This window comes from Monocercomonoides exilis, assembly GCF_001643675.1.
Source record: "Monocercomonoides exilis strain PA203 chromosome Unknown scaffold16-1735695, whole genome shotgun sequence".
NCBI classification, from domain to species: domain Eukaryota; phylum Preaxostyla; order Oxymonadida; family Polymastigidae; genus Monocercomonoides; species Monocercomonoides exilis.
In genome coordinates, this window is record NW_027150561.1 from 448,249 (window position 1) to 461,984 (window position 13,736).

A 13,736-nucleotide genomic window follows, 5' to 3' on the forward strand; every position below is an offset into this window, starting at 1 on the left:
TTGCAAACATGGCGCTTATTCCCTATGTTCATTTTCATGATTCTCTTTTCCCCATTAAACATCATAAAAAATAATAGTGAAGTGGGTGAAATGTGTGCCATGAAGCGAATGTGAAATGAAAAATTCATGTAGCATTTTGTGTGATTTAGTTTTCTAAGCAAATGTATAGATTCAGTAAAATACATAATCTCCATTTTGCTTTATAAAGTTTACGAAATCATCCTCTGTGATGATTTCCCCCTCATCTCTGTAAGTATTAAAAAAAGAATATGCATGAGGAAGAAATACATATAATAATATCCAATAGAAATACCCAGCCATTTGTTCAAATAAATCCGTTAGCAACAATGGTTCTAATTCTATTCCAAGTTTGTTAAGCATGGTTATAAGTTGATGTTTTGTTATTCCTTTGGACCATTCATCTTTCAGCAATAAATAAGTCTAAATGGAAGTGTCAACAAGTATATAACAGAGGAGGGGAAAAACAAATATACAAACCCGCTTTACATGTGAATCGAAATCACGCTCGCTAAGACTTGCTGCAACAATGTCACAAATTCGCTGAAAAGTTATTCCATACGCACTTGCTCTGATTTCTTTTTCCATGCTTTCTGAAAGAACTATTCCTAGCTATCAATACTTTGTATGAATGTATGACTAAAAAAAGTCACACTAATCTGATTGTGGTAAGAGCTTGAGAAGGAGTTATAACACCGCTTCTTTCAATATCAATCATCGAAAAAATCTTCACAGAAATGTTTTTGAAAAGAACAAAATGTAAATGTAACTAGAATGCAATTACAATGAAAACCGATTTTAAATCTTCTGTTTGCTCTTCAGTTAAAATAGCAGTTTTAGAAGATAAAAAAGATTTTTTTGTTTTTTCCATTTTAACTTACCATAAAATTCTAAATTCAAATTTTTAATTTTTAATAAAAAAATTAAATTATCAACTGCTCAAATATTTTTAAATAAACAATCCTGCATACGAAATAAATGAATTCCAAAAACTGACTATTATGTTATGGTTAACGAAACGTATGTTAAGGGTATTTTTTAACCGTTATTTTGGATTGGTTCTAGAACGGAGATGGAACCTTTAGATTCTGATTATTTAAAAGAGCATGTTGGAGATGTATTATCTGATGCTTTGACAGCTGTTTCAATCCAACAACCAGCAGATCCAATCGAATTTGTTGGACTTTATCTTTTAAATTCAGTGAATAACAAAAAACGAAAACAAAAAGTATCTTATTTATTTTTCACATATTTACATGTAATTCTAATAATTGATATCATTTTGAAAAACTGTTTTAGGAATGGTCTGAAATGGAATTTGCAAATAAAAGAATTCAAGAATATGAACAAAAGAAGAAAGCAAGAGAAGATCACTTCAATCAATTGGAAGAAAGTCGGAGATTACGTGAGGAAGGAAAACAACAAGCGGTTTTGGAAGAAAGAAGGCAATTATTTGGCTTATATTTAGAACACGAAAAAGAGAAAGATGATGGTTTTCATTATTGATTTTCAATTTTTAAAAGTATATATATGTGAATTTTTGATTGTAGAAATTGCTAAATTGATTGCAGATCATGAAGCCGAGGTTCAAAGATATATTGAAGCAGAAAAGGAAAGACAAGCTCGAAAAGAAGCTAGAGAACGCAGGGCTGCTGAACAAGAAGAAGAAGAAGGTGCGGAAGAAGGAGAAGAAGAGGAAGAGGAAGGTGCAGAAGAAGACGAGGAGGAAGAAGAAGGTGCAGAAGAAGGAGCAGAAGAAGAAGGAAGACGGAGGCGCAAAAAGAAGAAGAGATCTTCATACGAAGAAGGAGAGGGAGACGGAGAAGGAGTTGAAGGTGAGGGCGAAGAAGAAAGGAGGAGGCAAGAAGAGGAAGAGGAAGCAGAAGAGGAACCTCCTTTGGAGAAAGTTGAACCACTTGATCCACTTACAGTGTGGATGAAAACATACGAGTATCGCGTAGAAGATGCAAAGAAGTTGGATCAAAGATACTTGGCAGAATTGCAGAAAATCAAAGTATGAAATTTGCTGATTTCTTTTTATTTTGTGTTATCTGTAATCGGTTTCTATTTCTATGTCAATTTGAATTATCTGGCTTCACATATATATTAATTTTTTTTCTTATGCTTAATTTTATTTCACTTTTATGAACGTGTTTTTATTGGAATTAAACCAAAACTTTACTTCATCCTTTTCTTGTTTTCTCTATTTGTGTGTTTTCCATCAAACATTTCACTTATCGCCTCATTCAGGTTGGCTCGCCAGACTTGTTCAATCTGCTTAGAGGAGTCTTCTTCCTTCTTGGGCGTCCCACGAAAGACGTCGACAGCTTTGAAAAAGCGCAGAAGCTGATCGATTTCAACTTGGGCACGAAGATCTCGATGATTCACCCTGAAGAGAAAGGAATGAAGGAAAAATATACCCGCACTTCTCTTGCTGTGAAGGACCTTGACCAGAACCAGCTGGCTGATGCTGGATACGGGGCACTTGTTCTGTACAAGTGGATATGCGCAGCACTCGACTTGAGAATCATGAGCGTATTCCAACGGTTTGGGAAAGGATCAAATTGAGAGAGAGAGAGAGAGAGAGAGAGAGAGAGAGAGAGAGAATTATTGAATAGTGCAATATTGTTAGTGATTGTGGTTATTGTGAAGAAATTTTCTTATAATTTACCATAAATATAAATGTGTTGTTTTTAATAATAATTTTTTAACAAAATTTTGAACTTTTGTCAAATTTTTGATTTCATTTATATCTTTTCTTTTCTTTCTTTTTTGATGCGCTTCAATTTGCTCAGTCGTGATGCGGAAGCTGCGTTACGTGCGTCTGAAGAAGAAGAGCAGGAAGGCGTTGAAGGAGAACCAGATGAAGAGAGAGAAGTTGAAGAACATGGTGTGGAAGTTGGGACGATGGGAATGAGGGCATGGCAGTTTGAAGAAGAGAGGAGAAGAGAAGAGGAGGAAAGAGAGAGGAAGAGAAAAGCAGCAGAAGAGGAAGAAGCTGAAGAAGGAGACGAGGAAGAGGAAGGAGCAGAAGAGGCTGGCGAAGAAGAAGAGGACGAAGGTGATGCAGAGGAAGCTTAATCTCCCATTGCATTCCTTTCACACTTTTGGTTATCTCCAGCGTTGTTTATTCTTCTTCAACTCTTCACATCTTTCAAAATTGTTAACCTGTTTTTTTCATCCTTTTTTTTTTTTATTGTTATTAACTTTTTTCTTCCATTTCATTTGAAAAATCTCTGAAAAGCCGCAAAACAAATGCTTCAAATCTAAAACAGTTTTTATAAAGCCTTTTATTTTGTATGGAAAAATGAGGAAAGATGAGCGTTGAATAAATAATAATAGTGTTATCTAAATATGCTCTTGATGACATGCAAAATCTGAAGGAAATGATTTTTTGGCTTAAAAAATTAAAAATAACAGATAAATGTTCTAAAAATACAAAATTGATGAGACAGGCAAGAAAAATTGGTTGATGGAAAAGGTGAACAATCACCTTTTTATCATGCTGTGAGAACAACTGAGGCATTCAGGAAGCATAACTGGCATTTATTGAACAAACAACATCCTATGCAGCAAGTGTCTATAATTTTGGTTGGAAAATATAAAAATGTGAAATCAAAGGAGTGATAGAGAAAGATTATGCAGCATCCATTTGTCATATTTTGGTTATCAGGAAAGACAGAAATAAAGGAATGTGAAATGTCAGATTCATTTAATTTGAATTTTTAATAAAATAAATAAAAATACATTTTAAAAAATAACGCGGTAAAACCATAAATAATCATCTTTATTCGTCTGAGCGTTGGTGGGATGGCGATTTTGATCTTGAAACTGATTTTTCTTTTGTTGATATCTTAGAAGCAGAGCGTGATCGTGATCGTGATCTTGAGGGAGAATTAGAAGGTGAATGCTTTGCTGATGCGGATCTATGGCGAGACGATGCTACACTGCTCTTTTCACGCGGTGGAGTTGGTGATCGAGGAGGTGAGCGTGATGGAGATGATGATGCAGATGGTGAACGTCTTCTTGAAGAGCGCTTTGATTTACGATATTTTGGGGAAGAGCTAGATCTAGAGCGCTTGCGGTCACGACGCGATGAGCGATGATGATGACGAGAATGACTTCTACTACGACGAGAGCGAGATGATTTGTGGTAATGATGATGTTTTGGACGATGATGTCTGCTCCGACTTCTTGATCGAGAATCGTCTCTGCTATAAGACCTTGATCTATAATAACGGTCGGGAGAACGCGAACGCAAGTAAGATCTCCCTTTGTAAGGGCAATCATATTGCTTATGACCTTTAAATATGCAAATGAAAATATAAAAATGATTATCTTTCAAAAAACAAAAAATGAAATGATTTACCTGGTCTTCCACAAATATAGCAACCATCTCCTCTACGAATTGGCCCTGTTGAATTTCTCCACTATTTTGATATTAAAGCAAAAAATACAATGATCAAAATAAAAATTTTGAAATTTTTAACCTCAATTGCAAGATTGCACGATTTTAGATCAGTATCTAGAGCATGCAAAAACAGTAATAAACTTGTTTCTAAAAGACTAAAAAAATGAAAAGCAGACTATTCAAAGATTCAAGGGCAGCTGCAGCATCATCCTTGTTTTTGAAGTTAATAAAGGCATATGTTCGTCTCATTGCTATCTCTGTTATCTCTCCAAATTTTTCGAACAATCCTCGCAAATCTTCTGATGTAACAGTTTCGTTAATCCTTGCTACAAACAACGCCATTTGTCCTATAGCCAAGAAGATGGTTTGAGATCGTGAAAGATCAAAAAAATAAAAAATCATATGTTATTTTTGAAAAACAAAAGAAAGTGTGCAATTGAAAATGTAATATACGAATAATAATGTATTTGAGTTTTTTGAATAAAAATTGCCAACATTAATTTTTGTGATTCATTAATTGCTTATGGATCCTTTGGTTTATGGAGAAATCATTTCTCAACTTAAAAGGGATGGATTAACTTCTATAGCCAACCAATTAAGTGAGATTGCAATGGTACCAGAGCCAAAAGCAAGTGATCATATTGATCTTGGTTCATGCTTGCTTTCTACGTTTGCTGGAGGTTTGTGGATGATATCAATTTTATATCAATAAATAAATTTATAAACTATGTAATTTATGTCATTTTGAAACGAATATTATAATATTTAGAGGATGAAATGGAAAAACAAACAAAAAACAAACTTGAATATCCATTAGTGACAAAAAATTCCGTGAAATCTCATCCAACTTTTAACACTCATTATCTTATTAAGCACAAAGGACCTGTATCAGCACTAACTCTTTCTGGGAATGGTGCATTTCTTGCAACTGGATCTCAGGTATTGCATTCATTTTTCATTCAACAATACAAATTTGAAAATTAAAATCTTTATCGCTTCAGGACATGTGCATAAAGCTTTTATCTGTTCCCAATTTGAGAAAGCCTCCTGGCTTTGTCTTTACAAATCCGTTATCTTCTGTTGGTACTCAAGATGAAGCTGAAGAATACGATCGTGCTGTGGAGCGAAGTAGATTTCATTCTTCAATGCTAAAGCCGAGCATTAAAACTTTTTATGATCATTCTGGTGATATCACTAGCCTCACATTTCATCCTTATCACCCTTATCTTGCAAGTGGATCTTCTGACAAAACAATAAGAATATTCGATCTGACCAAGGTTAACACTCAAAAACCTTGCACATCCACTATATTGGTTTGAAAAGCTTTTAAGGAAATTGGCTTTAATGCTTGTTTTTTTTTCCCCCAAAATATGTCTATTTTTGTTGTGAATGCACTTTTCAATGTTCATTTTTGAACTTTAAATATTATTGATCAAAGGATGAATTGCCAATCAGGTCTTTATCTTTTCACCCAGGCGGAACGTATTTGTTAGGTTTGTTTATTTTCAATATGGCACTGCGATTTAATTATTTAACCGAATTTTCATTCATTTCTGTATTCTTCTTCATTGAATTTTTTTTTATTCGAAAATGTAATTAAATGGGCAATTATTAATGGCATGCAGTTGGCACTGATCATCCAGTTCTCCGCTTATATGACGTCAACACAGCAACCATTCTTTGCTCTTCTTCGCTGAAAGATCAGCACACAGCGCCCATCAAAAATGCAGTGTTCTCACCAACTTCGCGCAGCTATGCTTCCACTTCAACAAATGGAGACATCAAAATCTGGGACACAGCTACAAACAGAGCAGTCGTCACGATGATTGACGTGTTTGGAGGCGAACAGGTATTTTTTGGGGAGGGGGAGTGAATATGATGAAATGATAAGAGAGGATTAGAGAGAGATATATTGATTTATATTTATATTTATTGTTATTATTATTAGAAGTGTTAGAAAATGATACATATGTTCAATTGATTTTGTTATTTCTTCTGCATTGAATAACAATATTTCTTTTTTATATCCTCTTCAGATATCTTCATTGAGCTATTCACAGAATGGGATGTATTTGCTCACATCTCCGTCTTCCATGAAATACGAAGCGCAGCTGTGGGACATTCGCTACCTGAGGTCTTTACTGCCTGTTGTCTCCTATCAAAATCACCCATCTCACAAATCAATCTCTCTAACAGCACAATCTTCTTCTTCCTCTTCCTCTTCTTCGTCTTCATCTTCCTCTTCTCTTTCACATCAGTACATCGGCGCTCCTCCGCTTGTCTGCTTCAACCACGACGAGAGCCTTGTCTTCGGCTCTTGCTCTCAGCTTGCGAGTGCTGGCTTCCCTTCAAAGGGACCGACTGTCCGGATGTGGAGCTCCCGAACAGGAGAGCTGCTAAACCAGATGGAAACAGGACACAACAACGAAATAACTGCGCTGGTTGCTTCGCCTTCGGAAGAGTGCTTGCTCACTGGGAGCGCTGATACTTTTACCAGAGTGTGGTTTGCTGCTTAGAAGAAAAGGCAACGAACAATCCACTTCTTGACTTGTTTGATATTTTGCTTATTTTTTTCAAATTTTTTAAGTCAATTCACTTTGTTTTTCACTTCGCATTTCGAGTAATAATGAATTTGGAAATTGAACTTTTGTTCATAATTTAATCTTTTGATAACATATATTTTGTAAGAATACCTGTTATCAAAAATCTGTTTCAAAGTTGGTAGTAATTTTTTGTGATTGTTTCTGTATTATTTTCATCACATCTTTAGTATTTTGTTTGAAAATTCTTCTTAAATAATATGCAGCAGCAAATCTGAGTATCAGATGAACATTCATTAACAACTTTTTCATAAATTGTTGGAAATAATAACGTCAACTGTTATGTTTATGTTGAGAACAAATGGAAGATTTAAAAAAATGAAATGAGAGACTTACAAAGAGTTGATAAAAAAGTTAACAAATAAAATGTTGAAAAATCTTCTTATTTTTCTGAGTTCAAACTTTATAAAAATGAGTTGGAGTTAAACCCTTAATCAAAGAATTAAAATGTTAACACAAAAACCAAATTTTAGTTTTTCAACAAAACGTGCCTTTTATGTTTGAAAAGACATTGTGTTATTATTCTGGGTTGGATCAATTTTTTCGATTATTATAATAAAACAAAGAAATACTTTTGAAATAGCTTATCACAGATTTTTATAAACAAAAAAAAAAATTTTTTTTTCCATAGTATGATATTCGTTTTCAAAAGAAATACATAAAACACTCGTGTTTCTCAATAAAAACATTTGCTTTTGTTGTTGTGCAACGATTGTTTATTTGTATTTTATTGATGTTTTTGAAATAAATGATAACTTTTCTAATGGATCAAACTTCCCATCAGATGTCGAAAAATATTCAGGATGCCTCTCCTTTTAGGGAGATTCTAATTGGAGAGCCCCAAGTATTTCCTTTTAAAAACAACTTTGTCAGTACAACAAAATACAGTCCGCTGACTTTTGTCCCAATGAACCTTTTTGGACAATTTAGAAGAGTTGCCAATGTTTACTTTTTGCTCATCGCTATTCTTCAATTAATACCTGGACTATCAACATTGAATCCAGTAACTTCTATCCTTCCATTAGTTTTTGTTATCGTTGTTACAATGATAAAAGATCTTCTTGAGGATTTGAGACGTCATTCAAGTGATTGTAAAGCCAACAGCAAGATGTCTTTGGTCTGGCAAGGTGAAGAATTTGTGCAAACTCAATGGAAAGATATCCGAGTTGGAGACTTTGTAAAAGTTGAATGTGATGATCTTGTTCCTGCTGATATTGTTATTCTTTATTCTCCACTTGATAATGGTGCGTGCAACATTGAAACAACAAATCTTGATGGTGAAACAAATTTAAAAACAAAACAGGCGATTCAAGTTAATGGCACCGGTTTAGATTTAGAGCAGGGACCAAAAGGATTGAAAGGGAAAATGTTGTGTGATCATCCAAATCCTCATTTATATGTATTTGGAGGATCACTTTCGCTTGATGGAACTAATAACATCCCAATAGATAACTCAAATGTGATTTTAAGATCATGTTCTTTGCGAAACACTGCATTTGTCATTGGTTTTGTTGTTTACACGGGCCATGAAACAAAAATCATGAAGAATTCAGGCAAATCTCCAATAAAGCAAACAAAACTAGAAAAATTGTTGAACGTGTTTGTTTACATAGCATTTGCATTTCAAATTTTGTTCTGTTTATTTTGTGCAATTATGTGCGGGATATTTTATTTGCGAGTCAAAGATCATTGGTACTTGAAAGCAGCGGAAGAAAACGCAGGAGCAAAAGGTGCAATTTCGTTTCTAACACACATCATTCTTTACAACACACTCATTCCAATCTCACTTTACGTAACATTGGAAGTTGTGAAGTTGGGTCAAGTTTTATTTATCAACAACGATCGGCGCATGTATGATCCTAAGAGTGATACGAGGGCAAATGCAAGGACTTCAAACCTTAACGAATCGCTTGGGATGATTGAATATGTCTTCTCGGATAAAACAGGGACACTTACTCAAAATGTGATGGAGTTTTTCAAGTGCTCAATTGGAGGAAAGATGTACGGGAAAGGGATTTCAGAGATTAAAGCAGCTGAAATGCGGAGAAATGGGATAAAAGACGCAAAGCCAACAGGAAGAGGCTTTGAAGACGATTCACTGATGGCGATTTTGAACAAGGAGGACAGTGGAAGAAGTGAAGGCCTCAGCAGCAACGCGAATCAGGATGGAGAGAAAGGGAAAGGAAATATTTCTGAGCGCGATAAAGACCGCAACAATATCATCAGCTTTTTCACAAATCTGTCTGTATGTCATACGTGCCTTGCTGAAATACCCAAAGGAAAAAGGCCAGCTGGGTCTGGAACTCCGACTTCTGAAGAAATAATTATGTATCCTGGGAAACTTGTTTATAAGGCAGCTTCGCCTGATGAAGGAGCACTTGTTGATGCGGCTGCAAATATTGGGTTTGAATTCAGAGGATGCGAAAAGCGGAATTATGTTGTGCGAATGAAGGCAGATGCAGCGATGGAGCTGTATAAAGGAGGGACTACTCCTCTTCCAACACCAGACGAAAATGGGAAGGTGGATGTGCGGATCGAAGTGCTGTATGTGCTCGAGTTCAACTCAGACAGGAAAAGAAATTCAGAAATTGTCCGTCTTCCCAACGGGAAGGTTCGCGTCTACTCAAAAGGTGCTGATGCGACGATGATTCCTTTGCTTTCTAAAGAAAAGACAGATGATGCAGTCCTCCAAGCAACGCTTGATCACATGCGTGAATACGCTTCTGAAGGGTTGAGGACCCTTGTGTTGGCTAAAAGAGATATTGAATCTGAAGAAGAGTTTGAAAAGTGGGAGAAGAAATATCAAGAAGCATTAAACTCGATCGAAGATAGACAGAAACGTGTTGATGAGGTTGCTGCGGAAATTGAAATCGATCTGGAACTGATTGGTGCAACAGCCATTGAAGATAAACTGCAAGAAGGTGTGCCAGATTGCATTGAAGTGTTGAGGAAAGCTGGAATCAAAGTGTGGGTGCTGACGGGAGACAAGCAGGAAACAGCCATCAACATTGGCTTTGCTTGCAAGCTGCTGACGCAAGAAATGCAGATGATGGTTATTTCTGGAAAGGATACTCAACTCATCAAGAAGCAGATAAACGAGCTGGCACATGTGTTTGCCACAATCCCAGCATCGCATTTTATGAACTATGCATTGGTGATAGAAGGATCTGCACTAACATATTGCTTATCTGATGAAGTGATTTCAGAGACTCTTTCTGTTTGCATGAAGTGTGGTGTGGTGATCTGCTGCAGAGTGTCTCCGAAGCAGAAGGCGGATGTTGTGGGTGCCATTCGTGACAACAGTGATTCCACAACACTTTCCATCGGTGATGGTGCAAATGATGTACCAATGATCCAAAGGGCACATGTTGGAGTTGGTATCAGCGGAAATGAAGGTATGCAGGCTGTGATGTCATCAGACTACTCCTTTGCTCAGTTCCGCTTCCTCCAGCGTCTTCTTTTAGTGCATGGCAGAATGAGCTACAAGCGCCTTTCGATGGTTGTTTTGTATTCATTCTACAAAAACTTCGCATTTACACTCACCATGTTCTGGAACGATTGGTTCAATGGCTTCTCTGGTCAGTCACAATACGAATCATGGTTCATTTCTTTCTTCAACCTTATTTTTACTGTTGCTCCGATTGTTGTCTATGGTCTTGGTGATGCAGAACTTCGACCAAACAGAATGGCGAAACTTCCAGCAACTTATGCGCTTGGAAGGTTGGGAAGAGAAGCAACGCCTGCCACGTTTGTGCGCTGGATTCTTGACGGGCTTTGGTGCTCTTTTGTGAACTTCTATGTTGGCATGTTCATGTTTGAGACGCTCATTCAGTCTGACGGAAAAGCAGAGGATATCTGGTTCATGGGGAATGCCATCATAACTGCAACAATTATTACTGTCACGGTTCGATTGTTTTTGGAGTTCAACTTAGTCACATGGATCCACTGGCTCATTGTGATTTTGTCTGTCCTATCCTGGTTTTTGGTGGCGATTATATTCAATGCTGGTCTGCAGCCGAGTCTTACTGGATCGTTCTGGCGGAATTTCATGTCTCTCACGTATTGGATGTACATCATTGTGTCACCGATTATCTGCCTAATTCCGCCATATGCAATCAGATGGATTAAAAGGCAGTTTAAGCCATCTGTTGATAATGTGATACGTGAAAGAGAGCTGATAACTCGGCAGAGCATTATGAACAAGATGAAGCGTCTGCAGAATGCCAAAGGCATCAAACAACCAGCAGGACTGGAAGACTCACTGAATGTTCCGCTCACAAAGAGGCTAGGAGGAGAGGAGGACGACTGGGAGATCGACGATATTGAAACAGAGTTTATGAAAGATGTTGGCTTTAACATTGCTGAATCTGCTGCTCCAGAGCCATTTAATTCTTCTTCATTAGAAGAAGAAAACAGAACAAACGAGAATCAAACAAAAGATTCGTCTTCTTCATCGTCATCTTCGTCTTCTGCAAAATCTTCAGCTGAAACTTCAGCTTCATCAGCACTTTCGATGCAGCCTTATGAGAACCGCTCGCGTTTGAGTCGCCGAATGACGCTGAGAACAGGATATGCATACACATTTACTGAGGACTTGATCAATACAGAAGAAAAATATGCTGCCAGAGCCAAAATGAATGAATCTACATATTCTGCATCAGCTTCAGCTTCATCTTCATCTTCATCGTCTTCGTCTTCAAATTATCTATCTGCTTGAATTGCACAGTGTTCAATTTGTGATATCTGGTTTGAGACCCTTACGTTTTATGTTTCATTTTGAGATTGTTTCTTTCTGTTTTTATCATTTTTCATATGTTTTATTTAAAGGTTTTTATCGACAAGCTTTATTTCAAAAAGGAATTAATTCTTTTTTGTGCTACTTCCTCTCTTTATCTTTTATCTTTTATTCTTCTTTCCTTTGTTTTTGCGTTTGTTTTTTGCATCGATTCTCATCACATAATTTGTTGAATTTTATTATATCAAGAAACATTGAAAGAATTTCAACACTAAAGGAGGACGATCGCATCATGTCATAGTGTGTTTTCTCCTCACATCAATCAAATCATTTGTGTTGCTGCTTTCTTGATTCGTGTTTCATCTGTATTTTTTTATATACAATATTATCTTTTTCTGTATCTTAATATTTATCAACAAATTAGAAATGTTATCAGTTTTGACTTTTCGTATCGCATAATTTTTGGTTGATTTAAAATATCCATTCAATGTGTAAATTGAACAGCCAACAAAATAATATCAAATTTTTGAAAAACAACAAAAAATTCTTTAAATAAATTTTTGAAATAGTTTATTGCAATTTTCATTGTGAAACAGAAAAATGGAAAAAAATTCTGGTTCAATAATACTCATCAAAGCAGAAATTTTTAAAGATAAAAATACTAAAACTCTCCTCTAGTGGTGAAATAGTGAAAATGCATTATTTTTTTTTTAAAAACAGCTCATTGTCATTTCATTTTACAAAAAAAAACCAAATTGAGATTGAAAAGATTTTTCAGAAATGGGACGATATTTTTTGCTTTTTGAATTTTGTTCCATTTAACTCAAACACGTATTTTTCTCTATTTGGGGGGGGGGGGATTTTTTGTTAACGGGAATGTTAGACTTTTCATGATAAGGTTGAAAAAAAGTTTGGAACAAATTGTTGTTTTTTTCATAAATGCAAAAATTCTTCCCCAAATAAACAACAATTTCTTGAACATGAATCAAATATGATCAAAACAATAGTTTGTGAAACAAAAAGGTGTGAAATATTTATTTTTATTAAACAATAGAGTCAAATATAAATTTCCTTTCTTTCACATTTTTAAAAAGGATTCAAAAGTCAATAAAATAAATTTTTTTTTGTGATTATTTATGAAATGGGGAAATTTTTTTGCATTTCTGAAAAAAAACAACAATTTGTTCCAATTTTTTTTTTATTTTTCTGTGACATGACAAGAGAAAATTGAAAAAATGACAAAATGACAGACAAGATATTTATGAATTGTCAATAATGGTAATTTTTTACGATTCCACAATTTTCAATAACAAAAACAATTAATTTGAAAATACATATGCAATAATTCTTATTATTTTGAAAAAATGAAATTTAAAATAAAGGAAATTAAGTTCCCTACTTTTTTTTTATTGGAAATGTCAGTTGAAAAAATATTTTGTCACAATTTGTCATTGACTGTCACTGACCGTCACTGACAAATGGGAAAAAACAACAAGATATAACAAATGTTATCAACAAAAATTATTGCAAATTGCTATGAAAAGTTTATTAAGAAGCTTTCCCAATTGTTTATTTTTTATTTTTTATTTTTTATTTTTCATATATTTTTTTAATTATTTTTTATTTTGTATTGTTTATATTATTTTATTTATTTTTTTATTTTTTTATTTTTTTTATTTTTTTTTTTATTTTTATTTTTATTAAATTAAAATAAATATAATTTATTTTATTATATTTATTTTTTTTTTTTTTGTGACAGACGAGGCTTCAAGTGACTTGTCTGGTCACAGAGGTATATTTTTTTTCAACTTTTTCATTGAAAGTCTTTCATTCCCGTGTTAAAAAAACATGGAAAATTTCCAAATAGAAAAAAATATTCGTTTGAGCTAAATGGAACAAAATTCATAAAGCATAAAATATCATCCCAAATCATATTTTTTACGAAAAAAATATTCAAATACAAAAATTTGCA

General features: G+C 34.7%; 5 protein-coding genes across 5 annotated transcripts; 3 read left to right on the forward strand and 2 right to left on the reverse strand.

Annotated features, from left to right (window-relative positions):
* MONOS_4853 (uncharacterized protein) lies at nucleotides 1-1,003 on the reverse strand. The gene is made up of 6 exons (XM_067874954.1): nucleotides 990-1,003; nucleotides 812-908; nucleotides 674-745; nucleotides 499-630; nucleotides 314-441; nucleotides 1-247 (listed from the first exon to the last, which is right to left on the reverse strand). Exons 2-6 carry the CDS (start codon nucleotides 887-889, stop codon nucleotides 172-174), a joined length of 486 nt encoding a protein of 161 aa, XP_067729528.1. The 5' UTR covers nucleotides 890-908; nucleotides 990-1,003; the 3' UTR covers nucleotides 1-171.
* Nucleotides 1,004-1,049: 46 nt separating this feature from the next.
* On the forward strand, nucleotides 1,050-3,292 carry MONOS_4852 (uncharacterized protein). The gene is made up of 5 exons (XM_067874953.1): nucleotides 1,050-1,246; nucleotides 1,318-1,510; nucleotides 1,569-2,032; nucleotides 2,269-2,564; nucleotides 2,814-3,292. The coding sequence occupies exons 1-5, from the start codon at nucleotides 1,091-1,093 to the stop codon at nucleotides 3,097-3,099; spliced, it is 1,395 nt and encodes a 464-aa protein (XP_067729529.1). The 5' UTR covers nucleotides 1,050-1,090; the 3' UTR covers nucleotides 3,100-3,292.
* Nucleotides 3,293-3,367: 75 nt separating this feature from the next.
* Nucleotides 3,368-4,792, reverse strand: MONOS_4851 (uncharacterized protein). Its single transcript, XM_067874952.1, has 5 exons — nucleotides 4,606-4,792; nucleotides 4,509-4,543; nucleotides 4,388-4,448; nucleotides 3,791-4,320; nucleotides 3,368-3,598 (listed from the first exon to the last, which is right to left on the reverse strand). The coding sequence occupies exons 1-4, from the start codon at nucleotides 4,769-4,771 to the stop codon at nucleotides 3,806-3,808; spliced, it is 777 nt and encodes a 258-aa protein (XP_067729530.1). The 5' UTR covers nucleotides 4,772-4,792; the 3' UTR covers nucleotides 3,368-3,598; nucleotides 3,791-3,805.
* A 129-nt stretch (nucleotides 4,793-4,921) lies between these two features.
* Nucleotides 4,922-7,250, forward strand: MONOS_4850 (putative Cleavage stimulation factor 50 kDa subunit). The gene is made up of 6 exons (XM_067874951.1): nucleotides 4,922-5,109; nucleotides 5,199-5,368; nucleotides 5,431-5,742; nucleotides 5,868-5,922; nucleotides 6,055-6,278; nucleotides 6,466-7,250. Exons 1-6 carry the CDS (start codon nucleotides 4,953-4,955, stop codon nucleotides 6,943-6,945), a joined length of 1,398 nt encoding a protein of 465 aa, XP_067729531.1. The 5' UTR covers nucleotides 4,922-4,952; the 3' UTR covers nucleotides 6,946-7,250.
* Nucleotides 7,251-7,811: 561 nt separating this feature from the next.
* On the forward strand, nucleotides 7,812-12,308 carry MONOS_4849 (putative P-type ATPase). The gene is made up of 2 exons (XM_067874949.1): nucleotides 7,812-11,775; nucleotides 11,857-12,308. Exon 1 carries the CDS (start codon nucleotides 7,814-7,816, stop codon nucleotides 11,744-11,746), a length of 3,933 nt encoding a protein of 1,310 aa, XP_067729532.1. The 5' UTR covers nucleotides 7,812-7,813; the 3' UTR covers nucleotides 11,747-11,775; nucleotides 11,857-12,308.
* Nucleotides 12,309-13,736: the final 1,428 nt, after the last annotated feature.

Excerpts from the sequence above, each read along its gene's own strand:
- MONOS_4853 (XM_067874954.1), bottom strand. The coding sequence starts at position 889 with ATGGAAAAAACAAAAAAATCTTTTTTATCTTCTAAAACTGCTATTTTA. Across the intron at positions 631-673 it reads CTCTTACCACAATCAGATTA|CTAGGAATAGTTCTTTCAGA; the intron begins GTGTGACTTTTT and ends AAGTATTGATAG. Across the intron at positions 248-313 it reads TTATTTGAACAAATGGCTGG|AGATGAGGGGGAAATCATCA; the intron begins GTATTTCTATTG and ends TAATACTTACAG.
- MONOS_4852 (XM_067874953.1), top strand. The coding sequence starts at position 1,091 with ATGGAACCTTTAGATTCTGATTATTTAAAAGAGCATGTTGGAGATGTA. Across the intron at positions 1,247-1,317 it reads ACAAAAAACGAAAACAAAAA|GAATGGTCTGAAATGGAATT; the intron begins GTATCTTATTTA and ends AAACTGTTTTAG. Across the intron at positions 2,033-2,268 it reads CAGAATTGCAGAAAATCAAA|GTTGGCTCGCCAGACTTGTT; the intron begins GTATGAAATTTG and ends CGCCTCATTCAG.
- MONOS_4851 (XM_067874952.1), bottom strand. The coding sequence starts at position 4,771 with ATGGCGTTGTTTGTAGCAAGGATTAACGAAACTGTTACATCAGAAGAT. Across the intron at positions 4,544-4,605 it reads TGCCCTTGAATCTTTGAATA|ATACTGATCTAAAATCGTGC; the intron begins GTCTGCTTTTCA and ends TGCATGCTCTAG. Across the intron at positions 4,321-4,387 it reads CTATATTTGTGGAAGACCAG|GTCATAAGCAATATGATTGC; the intron begins GTAAATCATTTC and ends GCATATTTAAAG.
- MONOS_4850 (XM_067874951.1), top strand. The coding sequence starts at position 4,953 with ATGGATCCTTTGGTTTATGGAGAAATCATTTCTCAACTTAAAAGGGAT. Across the intron at positions 5,369-5,430 it reads TTCTTGCAACTGGATCTCAG|GACATGTGCATAAAGCTTTT; the intron begins GTATTGCATTCA and ends TTATCGCTTCAG. Across the intron at positions 5,743-5,867 it reads CTTGCACATCCACTATATTG|GATGAATTGCCAATCAGGTC; the intron begins GTTTGAAAAGCT and ends TATTGATCAAAG.
- MONOS_4849 (XM_067874949.1), top strand. The coding sequence starts at position 7,814 with ATGTCGAAAAATATTCAGGATGCCTCTCCTTTTAGGGAGATTCTAATT.